At 42.4% G+C, this 20,633-nt stretch overlaps 3 protein-coding genes and 1 non-coding gene across 4 annotated transcripts in view; 3 read left to right on the top strand and 1 right to left on the bottom strand.

Annotated features, from left to right (window-relative positions):
* The window catches only part of LOC125291484, a 98-nt gene extending 72 nt beyond the window's left edge, over positions 1-26 (top strand). Inside the window, exon 1 of the small nucleolar RNA XR_007193008.1 lies at positions 1-26. This exon is cut by the window's left edge and continues 72 nt beyond it. This is a non-coding gene — a small nucleolar RNA (small nucleolar RNA U13).
* The window catches only part of LOC125291061 (collagen alpha-1(XXVI) chain), a 24,218-nt gene extending 19,639 nt beyond the window's left edge, over positions 1-4,579 (top strand). The window contains exons 8-14 of the mRNA XM_048237587.1: positions 907-975; positions 1,499-1,551; positions 2,413-2,475; positions 2,801-2,836; positions 2,976-3,020; positions 3,441-3,525; positions 3,997-4,579. Coding sequence (XP_048093544.1) covers positions 907-975; positions 1,499-1,551; positions 2,413-2,475; positions 2,801-2,836; positions 2,976-3,020; positions 3,441-3,525; positions 3,997-4,166 — 521 coding nt within the window. The 3' untranslated portion in view covers positions 4,167-4,579. The remainder of the gene's footprint in view (positions 1-906; positions 976-1,498; positions 1,552-2,412; positions 2,476-2,800; positions 2,837-2,975; positions 3,021-3,440; positions 3,526-3,996) is intronic.
* A 1,587-nt stretch (positions 4,580-6,166) lies between these two features.
* On the bottom strand, positions 6,167-9,449 carry myl10 (myosin, light chain 10, regulatory). The gene is made up of 7 exons (XM_048237588.1): positions 9,325-9,449; positions 8,096-8,185; positions 7,678-7,753; positions 7,341-7,445; positions 6,874-6,952; positions 6,648-6,696; positions 6,167-6,402 (listed from the first exon to the last, which is right to left on the bottom strand). Exons 1-7 carry the CDS (start codon positions 9,325-9,327, stop codon positions 6,295-6,297), a joined length of 510 nt encoding a protein of 169 aa, XP_048093545.1. The 5' UTR covers positions 9,328-9,449; the 3' UTR covers positions 6,167-6,294.
* Positions 9,450-16,980: 7,531 nt separating this feature from the next.
* Positions 16,981-20,633, top strand: part of cux1a (cut-like homeobox 1a) — a 109,143-nt gene continuing 105,490 nt past the window's right edge. The window contains exon 1 of the mRNA XM_048230296.1: positions 16,981-17,086. Coding sequence (XP_048086253.1) covers positions 17,024-17,086 — 63 coding nt within the window. The 5' untranslated portion in view covers positions 16,981-17,023. The remainder of the gene's footprint in view (positions 17,087-20,633) is intronic.

Below are 20,633 nucleotides of genomic sequence, written 5' to 3'. Positions count from 1 at the left end.
ACGCTGTGCACATGAACCATCTGATTACTTATGCGCTGGAAAATAAGATGTTGACTGTCTAGTCAATAATAGCACCTTGTCAAAGTTAATGTTTTGCTATTACTATGGACCCTTTCAACAAGGTAAACAAAAACAATGCTTGAACATTCTATTTGAGCCCCAATCTACTTCCTCTGCATTAAGATAACATATGGAATGTTAAAAAGGAAGTCTTGTGGGGCCAACTATGATGCTGATAATGGAACTCTCTTGAAAGGGTCAATAGACTTCTGCAAAGTTTGTAAAGCTGATAGAGAGTTTTAGAGGATGATTTTCTGGCCTGTTCAGCATAGATGACATTAGGCAAGGGTATAGAGAGTTAATGCATCATTCCCAAATCTAAACTTGCTTGCAGATAGTGAGGGTGTGTAACTGCTTCAATGTATGCATCTGTGGCCTACTGGTTAAGAGATTGGACTTGTAACCAAAGGATGGCTGGTTTGATCCCTGACTGGTAGGGGAAATGTGTGCGGGAGGAACAGCACTCTCCCACATCTCCACGGATGACATGCCCTTGAACAAGGCACCTAACCCCAGACTGCTCCCTGGGCACTGGATCAAAGGCTGCCCACTGCTCTGGGTATGCGTGTGGGCTCCTACTATGTGTACACCTGGATGGGGTGATGCAGAGGACAAATTTCCTTCAGCACAGATAAAGTACCTTAAATGGTCTCAAATGAAAGGTGCACAGCCAAAATGTCTGTTACTCTCTAAGGGTCAAGGCTGTCATTTGTGCCATAAGCATGTTTACAGCACTAAAAGTTACTGTGATGTGTTTTCATATATGTAAAAGACCCTTGGCTTGTTCACTGTCCATATTTTTGTGTGATGTTAATCATTTTATTCTGTGTGTTCTGTTTGATATAGATAAGGACTCCCCACTGTCCTCCTATCTAAAGATCTTACCGGGCATCCCCGGCCCTCCTGGTCCACCAGGTCAGAGAGGTCACCTCTTGTTCCTTCTCACCTAGTGCTCCTCCATTAAACAGCACAAGTCCACACTGACTTAGGGCTGCAGCTCAGCGCATGCTTCTCTCGTCCCCACTGTTTAAAAGAGGGTGCTTACCGTGATCATAGATTTAATTTCCTGAGATGAAAAGTAATTAAGAATGTATGCTCTTAAAATGTGAGAGTGACTTTAGGTAGGCGCATCTACCAAATTAAGTAATTAAAATTTAAATATAAACCATCATGCAACCAAAGCCTGCACAGGCTCTGTGTTTGTGAACCCCCTATGAGATTATAGCTGTAATTGTTAATCTATTTATATTATATATTTATTATATATAATTATATAATTATATATTGTCATGCCCCAAGTCTCTGGAATATAAACCAGTGCATGTCTACCCGGCACATTGAGCATTCCTCTAAGGTGTCCATGTGGTTGTATATATGGAACACAGCTCCACACAGTGAACATGCCTCTGAAGCCAGCATCTCTCCTTCATGCCCACAGGTCGGCCAGGCCCAGCCGGGCCCTCTGGGTCGCCAGGACTTCCAGGCCTGAATGTGAGTGCATCAGCAGCACCCCTTTAGTGACTTTACACAAAGACACACAAGGAAATGGAAAACCGGTTGTTTGTCCTGTCTATGCCATATAAAGGTTCTGCTAATAATAGAATGAAGGCAAACAAAAACAAAGGTTCTTTGTAGAAAATCTTTTGGCTTCCAGCTGTCAACACCTACAGTATCTGCTTACCAGCAAGTGTTGTTTTTAATGGAATAGGTTCCATAGAGCATACAGCTGACACTATAACCCACAAAGACATTTGACCCCTCCTTCACTTGTAAGGGCCAGCACCTACGGTCTCAACACTGCATACCTGGAAGTGTTACAGCTCAACCCCAGTCTTTAGCCTCGAAGACCACTTAGCAGCTCCTGTGGAGTGATTGGTTAAGTAGCTTGCTGAAGGACGCAGGGCAGGGGGTTGACATGGGGATGCAGAGTGCCGCTCCTTGACTCCTCTACCTGCTCCTGTCCTCTGCCCGGGCTACATTCCAAGCAGGTCCATGAATCATGGGGGTGGCGTTCTGGACACAGGGTCACCCCTCTAGCTGCTATAGGCCACCACGGGGGCAGGGCCGTGGTGAAATCGCCAGATCGTGACCTCTCCAACCCAACCCCCACTGATGTCTGAGTACAATGCAGTAAAAAAAAAATGTCAGGCATATTTAGACATGGACTGGAACTTGATTTATTGTTGACTTGAATGTGAGGGGATGGAAGTTTATTTCTGAACACAACGTTATGCCCTTGAGTGGCGCGTGTGCTTGAATCCTTTCTTTTCAGACATAATTCATTCCTCTGCGGCTTCTCTCCTGAGCGGTCTCCTAAGCTGCTAAGCTGTCGTATGTCATGTCCTGTTTCAGGCTGAACCAGGGGCCTCTGGGAAGCCTGGAGTGCCGGGGCAGAAGGGAGATCGTGGTGAGAGGGTGAGTGAGGTCTCATGCTTACCTGCTCGCTAAGCAGGTGTCCTAAACTACAAACCTGACAGTCAGGGCATTCCTGTCTGCTATTTTCTCCATGCAGGAGGGCTGTTTTTACATACATATGTATGTATTGAGCACATAGCCTACTGTATAATGTAACATTTCTTTCCGTGCCTTGTAGTTTATGGCCTCACAGTGATGTGAATAGAGAATGGCAGGTCTTTTTTGTCTTAGGGGTTGTTGTTTTACATAGGCATACATTATTAATGTATGCATAATTATAAAAACAGCTAAAAGCTAGTGCTTGTGTGACCCTTTTCTTGTGTAGGGTTTTCCTGGATTCAGTGGAAAGTCAGGTCTACCAGTGAGTAATTAATTTCACCCCAATTCACACAGATATTAATACCTAATGAGAAATCCATTGATTTATTGATCTCTCTCTCTCTCTGTGTGTGTGTGTGTGTGTGTGTGTGTGTGCGCGCGCTTGTGTGTGCATTGTGTAGGGTCCTTCAGGACCTAAAGGAGAACCAGGAGACCCTCATCCAGAGGTCTGAACCACTCTATTAAAAACTGACAGAGTCAGTTCAATGATTTTGCCTGTCATCTCAGCACAGGATGTTATAATTCTATAAAAGGGAGTGTGTGTGTGTGTGTGTGTGTGTGTGTGTGTGTGTGTGTGTGTGTGTTGTGTGTCTGTCAAAAGTGAAAGCAAGTTTTTGTCCAATCTCATCCATTATTGGCAGTTGACACATTTGCAGAAGGTGTTTTGTGTATCCAGAACATCTGTTGTGCTGTTTTATTATTGTCAACAGAGTCTGTTGACAATATTATTGACTGAATCATGTCTGAGCAATTATTGTGTGTGTGTGTGTGTGTGTGTGTGTGTGTGTGTGTGTGTGTGTGTGTGTGTGTGTGTGTGTGTGTGTGTGTGTGTGTGTGTGTGTGTGTATGTGTGTCTGTATCCTTAGGCTGAGGGGATGCAACAGCTTAGAGAGGCTCTGAAGATTCTGGCAGAGCGGGTTCTGATTCTGGAACACATGATTGGCATCCATGGTGAGGAAGGACTCTTGGTGCTAAGCACAGAATAATCTACACTGATTACCTGTGCGGGCAGAGAGCAGGGGCTGCAATCAGAGATTAATAAGTTGTAGGCCACAATAAAAAAAATCCTGGCTTTGATTATGTGATTTTTCATTTAGTCTGCCCTGCAGTCTTAACCCTTTCGTGACATCCCAAAAAGATCTGACCTCTAATATTTTTCCATGTTCCACGTTTTCTGCAGACTCTAATGTGCTTTGCCAACATAGTTTACAAAGGAGGAAATTTACAAAGCTTGTTTTAAAAAGGAGGTACCTGCTCTTCAGCTGCTACCCCCACTCTTTTTTTAATTGTCTGACATCTCTCTCTCTCTCTCTCTCTCTCTCTCTCTCTCTCTCTCTGCCTCTCTCTATACATACCCCCTCACACACACTTTTCTATCTCCCTTTCTCTTTCTCTCTCTCTCTCTCCCTCCCTCCCTCTTAGATGGTCTGACGGAGCTGGGCTCCGGCCTTGATCTCCTGTCTAACCTCATGCCAACCGCAGAGACGCTCAGGAGTAATAGAGGCCTCGCGAACCTGCTGTACCCTCGGCCCGCAGGAGAGGAAGAATATCCAATCAGAGAGGAGCGCGTCAGAAGGGGAGAGGACCGCTGAACACCCCGGGTGGGTTTGGGATCTGACACTGGGCACGGGGGGATGTATGTTGGACGATCCCAAGACACAGACTAAGCAGTGGTCATCCTTAACGGACTTTCGATTCTGTGATAATGACTTTATTTGGTTGTTTATTTTTTTAATTATTTCTTTTTTATAAGTGTTGCAATGTTGTTTAGACGTGATGAAATATATCGTGTTGACAAACCCCTTGGATTTGTCCAAAGTGCTGAGATTTTGTCTGAGGAATCTAAAGTGTTTTGACTGTTTACAAAGGGGGAGATTTTTTGCGCCGAAAGAGGTACTTTCACATTCTGTCCTGTTTACTGTTTAGATGGAGTCAGAAGTTTCAGGTTTCTCTATCTGATTTTTATTAAGTATGCACAAAAATAAACAGTTGTGTATAAAGTGTAGATTGTTATTTATTTGTTTATGCTTGGATAGCATTACCAGCTTTTGGAATTTTAAAACATTTTACGCACTCACCCCAGGGAGTAGGTGAATAAAAAATACTGTTGAAATGCTGTAAAATCTATCTCACATCTATTTTGAGCTTCATGCCTGCTTGCCTTATGAATAACAACTTTCAGCAAGCTTCCAGAAACTTGGAAACGTGAAACATGAAAGTAAGCATGCTGTGCAGGGGTTGGCACATGCACTATGAATAGGGGGTAGTTTTGCCTTTTATCCAAACCCCTGACGACAGGATTTCTAACAGCAGAATCATCATGATTCTGCTGTTTGAGATCCTCTAGTCAGGAGTTTAGAAAAAGTGTAGATTGTTATTGTATTGTTATTGTATAACAATCTGGCTATGAGTGATATCCATGAAAGTATAAATGACATACATTGGCAAATAAAGAGCCCTGACAAACAAAGCCCTTTAAATACTGTATGAAACTGTAATAGGGTGTCAGATTTGCTGCACTAACATTAACCTCAACACCTAATAAATTGTGTAGATGTAACTCCTTCCTAAAAGAGTGTGGATTGCTACAGCCATGCACGGGTATTAACATGTGTTTGACTTATACTCTTCATAGCTTTGGTTTCCCATTTCCTACAGTCTGTGAGTGTTGTTATATTGTGTTGATTTAAGCCCCCAACAGAAAAATAATGTTTCTCTTGGCCCATCCCTCTAAAAGGACTCCCTGATTCCTTCAAAGTAGACACACCTAACCTTTCTGTCCCTAGAGGACCCCTTGAACCTGGTTCTCTTCGTATCTACTCTACAGTATGTTGTCATTTGTTTTTCTTTGGTAAGATAATCCTGGTGTTGAAGTCACCGTGACCTTGGCATACTGTTGCCTCCCTCACAGATAAGCAGACATACAATAATTATTTTCCTGCACCTGCTGAAAACCCAAACCGATGGGTTGCAGCGCCCTGTTTGGCTATAAATAGCCGGACTGAGATGAAGTGTGGCCGGAAGAATTTCTTTCTTTCTTTCTTTCTTTCCTTCCCTCCCTTTTTTCTTGTGCTCACTCTCTCTCTCTCTCTCTCTCTCTTTGCCTGTCAGCCCTTCTCCAGCAGTGTGTGTTATGTTGGGGTTGGACCCCTGCCAGCAGCCAGACGGTTGTGTTTATTATTGCAGGCGAGCTGTTAAACCTCCTCGCAGCAGCACACCTTCCTCACCCACTCTGCCATCTCCACACACACACACACACACACACACACACACACACGCGCGCGCGCACACACACACACACACACACACACACACACACACACACACACACACACACACACACACACGCACACACACACGCACATACACACACACACACACACACACACACACACAGTTTTTGTTTTCTTGAACCGTTTGTGTTGAATTAGATCCATTGGCTGCAAGGCAAAGCAAAGGCTTTAAATCTCTCTTCAATGGATGTGTCTTTCCAGTCCTTGCAGGCAGTAAGCCATAGCCTGCTGTCACCAAATAACACATGGTTTCTTTAAAGATTACTTGATAGATTCAAGAGTTATACATTCAAGGTCAATTAGATGGTGATTTGTCATAGGTAGTAATGTATTTTACCATTTGTTTTTAGATAACGGTTTTATTGTGTGGGGATGGAGGTCATGGTGGAGGGGCAATGGGTGGTGGCGATCCAGGGTGGGGCGGGTGTTACTCTTTGTCCTCCTTGTCCTCTCCGTGGGTGATGACATAGCACAAGTTCTTGTAGTCCAGATTTCCAGCAACATCCAGGGGGAAGTTTTCAAACATTTGAGTCATCTGTGAGAAACAACATATAAACATATTTTTTACCACGTAGCAGACAATGCATTTACCGCCCTTTGTAGAAATGTATTATGAGACAATATATTGAAGTATTCCACATAAATTGATGCTTAGAATATAAATAACCATTTTATAGATGTCCTTATCTTTTATTTTGTGAAATGCTTGAGATTTAGCAAAAATAAAACTGTCATAAATAACCCATGTAATGATCCCTCCCTGTTCATAGAAACCCTTACCTCAGCTTCTGTGAACTTATCGGCTTGAGACATCAGGAAATACTTGATTCTATCGAAGTAGAGAAACCAATGGTAAATGGCCCGGTTTTAAAAACGACTTCCACAAATTCAGGAACCAAGTAGCAACCACAACGGCTTCACATGTGTGGCATTACTACTGTAATATATTATACTACTTTGTTACAAAGAGTAATAACTCCTGAGCCTCAAGTCAGGAAGTACTTACTCATCTCCTTTGAGAATACCGGTACCCTCTGGATCAAAGATCTTAAAAGCGTTGAGAATGGTCTCCTCTGGGTCCGTGCCTGTAAGAGCAGAGGATCGGGGTGAATATATGGACTGAATAACTGGAAGGGAGAAAACCCCTGCCAACCGTCACAGGGGCAAGGGAGGCAGCAGAAGGTTGTTATGGAATGATGTTTTGTGGACTCAAACGAATGTCTGTCTCTTTCCGTTTCCTTTCTCTCCCTCACTTCTTTATATTTCCTCTCTCTATCTCTCTCACATGTATGTAGTCTCTTCCTCCCTTAATCTCTCTCTCTCTCATTCTCTCTCTCTCTCTCACTCCCTCTCCCTCTCTCTCTCTCTTCCTCTCGTCATAACTGTTGTCAGCCAGCATTATAGTCGTTAGCTGTCAGTGTAATAGAGTAGCTGTGGGGGTGTATCCCTGTGGCAGTGTTGCTGGGTCCACACCTTTTAACTTCTCTCCAAACATGGTGAGGAACACAGTGAAGTTGATGGGTCCCGACGCCTCTTTCACCATCTCATCAAGCTCGTCATTGCCCACATTCAGACGGCCTGCCGAACAGATCAATCAATCAGTCACCACAGACGACATCAGGGGCAACAACTGTGACTGTGATTAAATTAGCTGTGGAACTACCGGGAGCATTTTCCAACAACGGCTGAGGTCTAGTACGGAATGTACCTCCCATTAATTTACATCAAATCGCTATTTGCCACCTCATCATAAAGTATAGAGAAGTCACTGTCATAAGTTGGAATATTTTTTGCGTGTTTGTTTGCTTACCAAGAGCTGCATAAGTGTCCCTCAGGTCATTCTTGTCAATGACGCCATCTCTGTTCTGGTCCATGATGGTGAAGGCCTACAGTAAGCATACAAACATAAGCAAAGGGTCGTGACTCACTGCAATTCTACCCATAAGTATCATCAACTATAACTACCATCAAGTATTTCCTGATGTCTCATAACTCCTCACCCACAACACAATCACAGGCCTGGAGTCACACACAATATATAAAGAAACTGGAAAAACTATCACCAACCACCAAACCGCCAAACTAACATTATATAACAATTACTGAGTTACTGCACTGTCAGCACTCATTGAGCGTAATTCTGATGTCTGTTGTGCATGTGCCACTGGTACTCTTCTCAGTGTGCAAATCCAGTTTTGAGTGATAAATGTCTCCTTTAACAGACCAACCTCCTTGAACTCCTGGATCTGGGATTGCTCAAACATGCTGAAGACATTGGAGCTGCCTTCTGTTGCCTTCTTCTTGGCTCGCTTTGGTGCCTGGTGGGTTAAATGACGTGTTATATTTATACTTGAAGAAAAACTGTGTGCATATAAATCTTTGAAGATTTTTTTAACACCTTGTAAAAGTGCTGAGAGAATAGTCTTCTCATATTACACATTTGTCCAGAGCGCTGCCCACGAGTTTTTAAGGTCAACAAGTGGTTTCCATAAACAACGGGTTTCCAGCCATGTCGCCAGGGTGGTAAGCTGGCTTTTTCTTTTTTCGACATTATAATAGTGAAACTGCAGTGACCAAAATATACATGGTTTTCACCACAATACAGCTGAGAGTTGGCTCAGAGTTCAGTCAGTGTAAACATGTTGCTTGCCAGAGCAGTCCTCTTTTTGATTTCATAGACTGTACTTAAATATAATAAACTGTTAGTAGCTCTGTTTTGAGGAAGCTACCATGACAGCATAATCAGAACAGTGCTGTTTGAATTTTCACATAGAGGCACATAAGATAATAGCAATAGACAGTAATCCACAGATGTTAAGGTTTCTCTCTCATTTTTCCAACTGTAGTCAACGCAGTACAATGCAAAACCAGGTTTGCTGCCAAGTGTCGACAACTTAAATTAGGCCTGTCATCAGGTTGAATAATATGAGAAAGATGTCATTGAGGCATTCTCCCTGTCAGTATTTTCTAACCTGATGACTGAAATGTAATCTTATCTATGCACTTAATATGGAGTAAATAATTATGTAATAACATAAATTACCCATGAAGAACAAATATTAGCTTTGGTATTTTTTTTAGATTTTAGTGGGTGGATGCTGGTGATATTGTCAAATGAACATATCACATCCAGCTTATTTATGTATCCACAGAAATCACCCATCCTACAATCTGTACATGCTATACAAGCCTATTACATACATGTCTCTTGAATGCAGAGAACAAACATAAACAACAGCATTAGTAATCACTGCAAAAAGAGTGAAATGAGTTGATAGTCTCTGTTCCTTCTTCCAGCATACACAGGTTGAACTAACTTTGCAAAAAGCATCCTCTGCCATAGCATACAGCATAGTCAGCCACGCAGTACGATAGAGCCATCCTAGAGTGTGTTCTGGCCAAGAAAGAGCTAGAAAGAATGACAAGAAGAAAGATGGGAAAAAGAGCGTCAGCCTACCATCTTTGAAGTATTCCTGTTTCCGCTCCCAAATGAGAGATGCCCGAGAGAGAACACTCTGGACCAGTCTCCCTCACTGTTATATATTGCCTCCGAGGAACACCTGTGCTAAGTTTAGATCCAGTGGGGTGAGGGTAGGGGATCTTAGAGCATGCCATATAGAGCAGAGACCACCCCCCCTCCCCACACACACACACCCCGCTACCATTGTAATTGACAGATGCTGTTTAATCTGAGCTGAGGCGAGAGGGCTCAGCTATCTTAGGCTCATCACTAGAGCTAGGCTGCACACTGGACACCAAGAGGCCTGTCTCCGGGGCTCTGTGATTGAGTCCGGGTGCAAAGCCTGCCGGCTTCACACATCAGGCCGTTTACTCAAAGGATGTCGACGCCAGATCTTGACCATTAGGATGATGGCCACAAATTGCTTGATGCCACTTGTTATGTCTGTAGCTCTGGGAGAAGATCGTTTGGACAGCTGCTGACTCCGCCGAGGCAGGACAGAGACGGTTGGGGAGCAGACAACAAGGCTCTCAAGGCCGGAAAACAATCACCAGGTCCACAGCACAGCTGAGTCAAGGCAAGGTCAAGCCCATCAGTGATGAATTCAGAGCCTGAGGATTTAACCTAGGGGGGGGGGGAGGGGGCTCATTTCAGATGGGCTTCCAGCATCAGCCAGAGCTCATTCATTTTTGGGAAGGGGGGGCAAACAGTGTTAGTAGGGGTATAATATTACCCCTCTCACTGCCCCCCAACCTCACCCAAACTGCACCACCACCCCCCAGTGTCCCACATTTGTCCTCTATTGTCAGGGTGCTAACAATGAAGCTGCCACCAAGGTCCACACTCTCGCTGACACACAAGTCGGACATTTTTTTGTGTTTCTTAATTTAAACGAGCAATGCCAAGCAGCCAAGTTCAGACCCCTCTGGCATCGGATCAGACGTGTCCGTCGACCGCAGCCAGCAACCCGGGGAGGCAGTGGAGGTACTGGCAAGGTTGGCTGAAATCCCATTTTAGCCTGGACCTTGCAGATCACTGCAAAATTAACCAGTGCAACAGCGGCCAATGGAGAAGGGGTGGGAAGGGAGAATGATGAGCTGTCTGGCACATTGTGTTGTGTGTGTGTGTGTGTGTGTGTGTGTGTGTGTATGTGTTTTTTATCTGTCTGTATGTGACAGTGTGTGTGTCCAAGAGCCGCGTCGCCAAAGCTGGCCACACACACGGTCGTGCCCATGTTAGGTGTGTGTCAAGCAGGTGAGGCCATTAGAAGTCAAGGTCTGGTTGCTGCATTCTTACCATGACAAAGCCAATCTCTCCCTGTCAACTAGCTGACGGGTTCCTACAGCTGGGCGGCCCGTCAATCAGTGTCCGGAAGCTTCCCTCGCGCACCACACCAGGGGCCATCACCTTGATCACTGCGGAGTGGAGCGGAGACACGCCCACTGTAAATGTCAATCACGGCCCATGCACCAGCCAATAACGCCCCCCAGTGTGTGGCCCCGCCCTGCACAGCTGTCAATAACAGGAGTCTCTTCCCTTTTGTCCCTGCTATGCCCTCTGCATAGTGCACATTACTCATTCCTTTTGTTCCTCTGTTTATGGGCTCTCCTGTTGCTTGTCAGGCTACATTCCCCCTGTGGCCTTTTTTTATTCCACTCGTTCATTAAAAAAGCTTCTGATGCAGCTTCTGTCTTTTTTACTCAAAGCTCTACAAATCTCTTCTTTTTTTATTGTCATATCCTTGCCCAATCTTATGGGTTTGTCTAGACTGGTGCTACAGGATTATTTTACCTTTTTTGCAATGCCTCTCGGGGTGTTGACGGTGTTATGAGGTTAAATGATATTTAAACCACTGATTGTCATCTAGCAGTAAAGTATATCGAAATAAAAAATATGGAAAAACCAGGACCATGCTGGTGAATGCTTGCTTTACATTATTGAGCTTTCAGCTAACTATCAAAGACTTACCTAATTTCTAAAATCATCCGCTCACACACACACACACACACACACACACACACACACACACTTGAATGAAATTCTCTAATTGTCCATTTGCCGTTGAAAGAAATGGCCAATATATTCTATTGAAACCCCAATAAGACCCACTGTGAGTACCACAGTGTGAGTGCCTCGGGACTCTTTGTCATGATCGGACAGAGAATGTCTAAAAAAAGACATGAAGCGGCAGCGTGTTGCGTAAGTTCTACCCAGAAGACTTATAAGTTATGTTTTTCTATCACTGGTTTCAGTCATTCATTATTGGTCTCTGTAGGCTATGGCTTCTATTCACTGTCACACCCAATCACAGAATTGCTTTTTGGTTATTATGCATGACTGTTATTTCCCTGAGCTACATCTAACACTATGATGTTTTCAAGTCCCCCTCTTACTATCTGCAGTCACTATTCTACCCTCTCCAGAGGAAAGGTCTTTGCCAATAATGTCTACCCATTTGTATCTGACGGCATTGCTATTTATCAGTTGCTTGATTGCTCATTTGGGGAAAAATAAATATTTTTTCAATAGACACATAAATAGTCATATTTGTCTCTCCTCTACTCTTCTTATATTGTATGGCTTAACCATGAAGCATTGCATGAAATCATATTTATTGTGTATTTCATATTTAAGATTATTTTTGAAGTTATATTGTAGTCTATATAATAATATAATATTGTCCTTGTGTATCATCTACAATACCTTCTCCGCAGATGAATCCTAATACTGTATACTGTACATATGAGTTGTTTTTGACCTTGACTTTGAAATGTTTGACGTGGGTGGGTGGGAGGGTGGGTTGAGCCCTTCCACCCCCACAACATCACTAAGGACCTAAGGACATGGACTGTCAACATCCAACACACATCCAGACAAATACACTACTCCCTTCATCAGGTACAGAAATTCAAGGTGTCAACATTTATCTTGAAGGCCTTTTACTCTTAAGCTGTGGAGAGTAGCAGCTGTGGAGAGTAGTAGGTAGCATCTAGTAGCATCATCACCTGGTATGAAAACATCACAGCTAGATTGCAGTGCTAAGCAGAGAGTAATACATTCAGAGCTCCTCTCCCTGTCCTGCAGGACATCTACACCAGAAGGAATGTGAATAAGTGCCCGACACATTTTAAGACATTTCACACCCTGACAATGGACTGCTCAGATCACTGAGGTCAGGTAGACACCTCTGCCACATAGCTAAAACAGAAAGACTGACACTTTGCACCCCCTCCCTCTCACTATTTACTAATTAAATATTTTAATCTTTCTTAATAAATAGTTGGTGATCCCTCAACACACCACTGCACAGGAAGAAATTGAGCAACTAATGCCATATCATTACATGTTTTACAATATGTATGTGAGAAATAAAAGTCCTTGAATCCTTGAATGCTGAACAAAAAAGTTCTACATAATTCACATATGCTACACACATATAAACAGAAATATCTCTATTGAATACTATATAGCAAGATGCCAGGCCAATACTACGCATGACAATGGCCTTATGAATCTGAGTCAACTATAACGATGACAAGAGAAAAACTGTAGCCTACCAGTGTTGAATTGAAGAGATATTTAGATACCTTGTAAATTCTAGATCAGGTGAAGATGTTATATGTTATTGTCTCTCGGATGAAAAAAAAACAGATTGAATATCAGGCACTAAAGAAAGCAGGAAGGGAAGCCACTGGCACCTGGGGAGTGTGATGCATGTCAGTCATTGCTTAAAAGCATGACAGACATGAGATATCTCAAAACAGACAATGAGAGACTCTCAGTGACCTATAAATCCTAACCGACATCCGAGCACAGTCATCAATGAATGCCATTGTATTAGAGGGCTTTTTGCCAGCTGGAGTGTGTGGTTGAATTCTCTTGCTGATTTATTTCAAGTGATACGGTCGGTTGGTGAGATATGGGGATACACTAGTGACTTTCCAGTAGGTGGTGCAAAAGATACAAAAACCCCACATGCCCAGGGCGGCCCTCCAAACCTTTGTTCAGCCGCGTAAATATCTGCCCAACCTCTCCTCATATTTGGTGGTAAGCACAGAGTGTAATGGGACAAGACACAAATCCACATATTCACATGCATGCACAGTCATCAACACCCCGCCTCTCACACACACACACACACACACACACACACACACACACACACACACACACACACACACATCACTGGGCATTTCTGGGTAACTTTGCCGACGTCCACGCTCTCTTCATTTCTGATTGCCTTTGCATTTCCATAATTAAAATGTAATCCAGCATGTCGTCCCTGTAAATGAGGCTTGTTCTCTGGAGGACGATTATCTGATTTAAAAAATGTGTTGAGGAGAGGAGGGAACCCTCGGCATATTAGCGTGATGCGCGGACGGCTCCTAATTAGGGCCCCATGAGATCAGGGCCTGGCGGAGCAGGGAAAGAGGAGGAGAGGGGTGCGTGGTGGTGGTGGTGGTGGTGGTGGTGGTGGAGGATGCAGCGGCAGGGGTCTCCTGTGGGTCTGATAAACAAACTGCCAGTGGGAGCAGAGTGCCGCGCGATTCCCAACCCCTCGCTGAGAATGATGATGCGCTGGCCTGGGCTGCAGGGGCATAGGGGGAAGAATGTGTGTGTGTGTGTGTGTGTGTGTGTGGGAGAAAGAGAGAGCGCATTTGTGTGCGCAAATGTGTGTGTGTATGTGTGTGCATGTGTGTGGTACAAGGGTATGCATGTGTGTGTGTGTGTGTGTGTGAGAGAGAGAGAGAGAGAGAGAGAGAGAGAGAGAGAGCATGCAGTATGTTGTGTAGTATGTTTGTGCTCATATTGGGGAATAAGTGAATAACAGTATGAGTGAGTCAATGCATGTGTATGTGCACATTTGCGTGCACACTCTGGATGTCTGTGAGTTTGTATCTGATGACAGTCTATTTCCTGGGGTTAACTTACATCCTCTTTTCTGTCTTCAGTCCCATTGCCTGCTGCTGTAGATGTTTTTGGTAGCTATCTTCCTTCACTTACATAACATTATGCCTCCTCATGCTTATTAGTGCGCAGACCACTGAACACTGTGTAGCCTGGTGAAATGCTCAACGTGCCAGATTTTCTTCTCGTTATGGGTCCTCTTTAAGAATGATAATGTTCAATAGTATGGAGTCACAAGCATTTTGTGACAATATATTGTGTAATATATTGCATGAAAAGCCACATAGCATGTTGAAAAGAGCCTGTATTTACAGTTAGTTTACATTATGTAAGCTCTGTGGCCTCATGTTATATCACACTGAAACCACATCACAGGCTAGAATCCTGTCTATACACTATTAGTCTCCTATAAGTTCAGAGGCAAAGCCAATTAGAGGCCATTTCCTCAATGATGAGAATTTGTCTGATGAAGACCAGGTGTATAGATTCCGTCCTTCCATCTCTCTCTCTCTCTCTCTCTCTCTATATATATATATATATATATATATATATATATATATATATATATATATATATATATATATATCAATAGCAAAAGCAATAATACAACTCATTCAATTATATTTCATCAATTGACACTCACAGACTGACACATGAAGGAAGAGGTGTTTAAGTATAACACCAAGATGAAGCTCAGTACTTGGTGCTTGTTGCAGCTCTTATCTTCATTCCTGGTCTAACAGATTCAGCTGTAGGGTAGACTCCAGAGATCTAGTTTTACTTTGAGGAGGCTATCTTAAAACATGGACACACGTGTTAATACTGACATATCTTCAGATCTAAAAAGAATTGGCTTCATATCTGTCATAATATTTAGACTTTTATTTATTAGAAGCTTCTTGCATTTAATTACATGTGGTTAGCTACATGTTGACTACTTTAAGACTCAGGCGGACAGAGCTGTACACAACATAAATTACATTTTAAATAGAACATGATTGCACTGTATCGAGCGTGTATGCAATGCCTCATGGATCCATTTAAGCAGGCATGAGGCATGCGTTACCTGTGCGCAGCAACGCAAAACAATAATCAAACTGTTACAGTTTTTTTCAATCGCTAATAAGCGCTTACCCATACTTCAGATACTTTTTCTAAACTCAACACAGACTCACACATACAAAACACAATTGGCCAAATGGATAATTTTCTTCTCAGAAACACATTTTGTTAAATATATAGTAACACATCTTTCTCTGCACACACTAACTTTACCAAAACACTGGAAATCTGACTCAAAATGAAATTATTCTGTCAAAGAATAACACTTGTTTTCACTTCACAAGGTGCATGCAGTCAATCAAAGTACACCAGGATGTAAGGATGTAAGCATTGTGGAAATGTGTTCACTGACTGCATATTGTGTGAAAAGGACATGAAATGTCTGAATGGTATGGCCACAAAAGACGATGCCGTGCTAATTGTGTTTAGAGTTTTGAAAATATGACAACTGGTTAGACAGACTGTTAGCGACTGAAAAAAAAAAACTGTAATATGGCCTACATGATGAAAACGCTGTCATGCAATGACTTGACTAAATGTATTCAGGGGGTAGCCTACTGTTTTATAGCACAAGATAGTTTGATGCTTTTAATGAGGCCTAACGCGATCTTTTAATCTGCATCGACATACATATGTTTGAAACTGAAGACTACTTGGTGATTGATGAGTTGACCATGAAGATTAAAGCTCGTAGGCTAGCATGCATCTTTGCCTTACACCGCTCCTCCCTCTAAGCTGCGAGCCCAACCTCGTTGACCGCGGTAAGCAAGGCTTATTATGTAGGCAGCCCATTTCTTGGAATGACTGGCCAGTAGAGGCACTGTTCGCCAAGTTCAAGTTCAAGTTGAGGAGCAGGTAGAGTCTGAATTACATACGGGTCACATTGTGAAGGGCTGACTCTTGCTTTTTGAGATATAGGCCTAAACTGTTGAAACAATAATTCCAATGGCATAAGCCTATTTACAGGTTAATTGTTAATTACGGGCGGCACTAATTTCACATAATTTCGCCAACGCAATGAAGAAACTTCATATTCTTTTAACCCAATTATATAAGCCTACATTCCAAGCACACTTATACTGATTGTTTTCATCAATAGACAAACGGTGGACTTACTGTAAACTGCACTAAGCATTTTACGCTCTATAGCCTGTTTATGCATTTTTTTTAAGATTAGGCCTACATCATTTTAAGTTAATAACGATTTATATGTAGGCTATATTATCGATCCAATCGATCAAGATCAATAGCTTTATTGACACAATAAAAAATAGTTTTAAAATACGGGAGAAAGGGGGACGCTGTAATTAAAGGAATATTTCAGCATATCAGTAAACTGTGTCCCGGACCAGCACAGTGCTTTTCACAATTGTTGAGAATATCCGATTCTATTGCTACTTACGCATATCAGGCGATATTTAAGATAAATAATGGAATATGCAGTGCCATTGCTTACATGGTGGCGCGTGATCTGGGTAAAATTCCATCCCACGTTTTAGCAGTTTAAGAAATTGCCACCTTCCGTTCAATAATTCTATTCCGTTAAGTCCATTCAATATAACAGGTTCCTGTTCAATAACTCCATTCCGCGCCCCTGTTCAATAAACGATGGCCCTATTGAATTGCTCCGCTCCGTGTTTTACGCGCGCTCCCCCTCCTTTCCACTGAACTCCAGCCCCTCACGCTCTCTCTATCAGCCTCTCATTCCGTCTCAATATGTCTCAAGATGGCGGCCAATGCGGGATCGATGTTTCAATATTGGAAGCGCTTTGATTTACAACAGCTCCAGGTCAGCTCTTTTCCTTTTAGTTACTGGGAGTTCTTTTGGGGTTGTGTGAGGAAAGTCGTCGTCTAGTTGCAGCTTCGCTCTGGAGCCCTAGTTTACCGGTGTTATGTGGCCGCTTTTGGAGCTCCGTTCTCCCATTGATTAAAGCGGCTCTCTCGTTGATCAGAAATTGATCCTCTTTGTTCAATTCCCATCGATCAGCCATCATGGCTACAAAGACGCAGCCAACCTGGTAATTGGACAATAATGAGTTAGGAATTCATTTAGGAAAGTCGCGAGGTGCCACTTTCTTAGGAAACTACTTTAGTGGAACTATCTTGGTGGTGTGTTTTGTTTGAATAATTTTGTTTAAGAGTACAAGTGCGTAGCCTATGTGGTCATGTACTCTGGCGGGTGGCGCTGTAGGGAATGGCACTGCGCAGTACAGAAAGTGTAACGTATTTAAATATAGATTTTAAACGTTTATTTGAAAATACGATGATTGTATCTGCATCTAGACTGTTCAGAAAATGTTTGAAAGATGAAGTTATTGCTTAAGTTTTTACCGGCTGGTTGTTCTACTTCGCAAATGCTAGGGATGCAGTCAAGTGAACTTTGCTGTGATAGCTTACATAACCTAGGTACATTTACGCATGAAAAATATTTCATTTTTTTTTTCAGGCAGAAATTTGTGCATTAATGTAGGCCTATCTTTACGTAACATAGACCTTTCATGGCTCAAACGTAAGAAGGGCTCGATAGAGGTGTCTTTAATAGCCTTCTAGCTGGCTGAGGTTCAAGTTCAGGTTTGTGGCACTTTTGTGTGGAAATTGGCTGCTTTGGTGAAATTACAATAAAGTAATATGCTAAACTAATTAGACAATAGCCTATTCAGTTGGACTGAACTGGTTTATATGAACTATGTTGTCACCTCAGACATTTTATGCTCTGTATGTGTAGCTTATTCAATGAACATTACCCCACATTTCGTAGCCTGCGATACTTTTGGACGATTGGCTGTTCAGAAGTTCAGAAATGCCTACTCGACAACTAAAAAACAGAGGTCCAGAATATAGGTCTAAATCTTTGGTTAAGTTGTATAATTTAGCATAGAGTACTTAACGTGTTCAAATAATGAATATTCCAAAGATTTTGAACTTGCATCTTCTGTGGACTGCTTAAAGGTAATGGCGAAGCGAGATAAATGTCATAGTTGTTGTAGAAAAGATAAAGTAGCCTTATGTAGCCTGTTATAGAGTTAAGTTGATCATGTAAAGATTGTGTGTTTCTTTATACGTTGTGCGAGCGATTTCATGGGAACATGTTGGTGTGCAGCGTAGGAGACAATACATCATAGACTTGCTACTTTGTAACTTGAGTAGCCATTAAGTCGCGACTTTGCATCAAATGTAGCGGATAATCTTGATATAAAGTATTTTTGTACATTAATGATGATTGAATAATTTAAGACGGGATCTGAATCTCTTTCACTTCCTCGCGTTTTAGTCGCTTACAGTCGGGGTATTTATTAAAAATCGTATTTGTAAACGTTGTTATCTTTACGCTTCATCTTTTTCATATAGTGTACATACCAGTGCAGTCTCTTTCTGTTTTTATTAGATGACCTATTTGTATACGATGAGCATAAGAATGTGGTTCAAGTTCAGACGTCATAGCCTTATAGTGTTGCCCATTTTGTGTACGTCCGCCTGTCTTAAAGTAACCAATGTCCAAATGTGGGTTATTGTTCGCGTCTAAAACCTTTCTGTTCTGAACAATAAGAACACGTCTTGCTATCAAATGTGCACTATAGCTTCTCATCCATCTGTAGTCTGAGAACAGGTTGGTTTCATTAATCACACCGGGTAATTAGCATTTTAACGTATCATCATCTGCACTACCGACATTTTGCCAAATATTTCATCCAGTATGCTACTGTAGAAAACATTTCGTTTGCTCTCTCGCTCGAACCAGCTTACCGTTTCAAATACACACCTGGGTGATTTGTTTAGGTCATGGCTGTTTTTTCCCTTCCGGTATCAGCCTGCTCTTTGTCTATTTGCTTACGAAAAAATCTATAGCCTAATAAGTAGCTTAACCAAACCTGATATTCGTAGACAATCTTTACAAAACAGACCACGGTGTATCGTCAATGCCCTCAAGTATAGGCTAAACTCCATGTGCGGGGCTGCGGTAGGCAATTTGCTTTATGAACTTGTAATCGATTAGCCTACTCAAACATGCAATAGAGAGGAAAACGTTGATTTGATAATTATGATGTTCAAGCAGATCATGCTATGCTCACTGCAGTGCTCCTAAATATGATATTACCTAGCGCTGTTTGTTCGTTGGTGCAGATAATATGTAGAACATATCTGTGAAATATTGATTATTATCAAATCCAAAATGTCTCTAAAATGTAAATGATTATAGATCTTCTGTAAAGTCTGTGTGGCGATGATTGTATAAAATTACTTTCAAAGCTGTTGTGCGTATGTATGCCCCATACCCCATACGATTTCTGCTAAAAGACTTCTCTGCCCTAATCATCTTCACATGTGTTTACTGCGGGGCCCAGCGTCAACATCACTATGCGTCACATACGGATGTGATAAAAGGCCCATAGTAAATGCAAGCCATCAGATGTTATTAGTGCAGACAGCCAGTCTGATAACACTTAAGACTGGAGCCTGCCTGGATTGCCATGTTGGGATTCCACAGCTTACTTGAAATGGCCCACTATTAATTTATCATTTAATATTAATTTATTTATAATTTTTCTTTCAAAGACTTTGAAGATGGTTCTGAAGAATGATAAGCTTTTCAACATTTTTCAGACTGTATTTCCCCCCTGCTACATGGCTTCTTTTGTAGCTACATGCAATAGCTGCTTTAATTGGCCACTTGCTGCAACAGTAAATATTCCTTCCATATGTATGGAACAAGTAATAAACCAGTACATTGTTTCTGTTTAATAGGTCTTTCTTATTAGTGCCATCCATATGTAAAATCCATTACAGTAACAAAGAAAGAGCACAGCGAGGTCTGCTAAAAATGAGTGAGCTCGTCCTAAACACGCAAAATCCCATTTCCTTCCTCTTTTGGGACGCGTATCAGTGAATGAACATCCCAGACCGCGAGGCATCAGAGACTCCAGGCCCTGACCTGATGTCTCAGCTCGGCAATCAATAGTGTGCTTTTTTTGAACGGAACTGGAGGTCTTGTTTGCACTTGTCTGCCAGACAAACCACACTGGTGGGGACTGGACGCGGGCTCTCGCGCTCAGGTGAAGGGCAGGTGTTGTGGCGTTCCGGGCGCCTGCGTTCCTGTTTGCATGTCTGGGATGATGGTTAAGGCCCTGTGCGTGGCTGTTTATGCCATCAGATGCTGGGTCTGTTCGGAGCAGAATGGCCACACACAAAGAGCCCTCCGAGCTCACATATGGCATTTCCCATTTGTTTGTTTCTTTTCTTTCTCTCTTCTCTTTCTTTCTTTCTTTCTTTCTTTTTTCTTTCTCCTTCTTTCTTTTCTTCTCTACAGCCACCAAATCGTCTGTCTGTTTTATCATGCA

This window comes from Alosa alosa, chromosome 2 (assembly GCF_017589495.1).
Source record: "Alosa alosa isolate M-15738 ecotype Scorff River chromosome 2, AALO_Geno_1.1, whole genome shotgun sequence".
Lineage (NCBI taxonomy): Eukaryota > Metazoa > Chordata > Actinopteri > Clupeiformes > Clupeidae > Alosa > Alosa alosa.
This window is presented reverse-complemented; position numbering and strand designations above follow the sequence as displayed.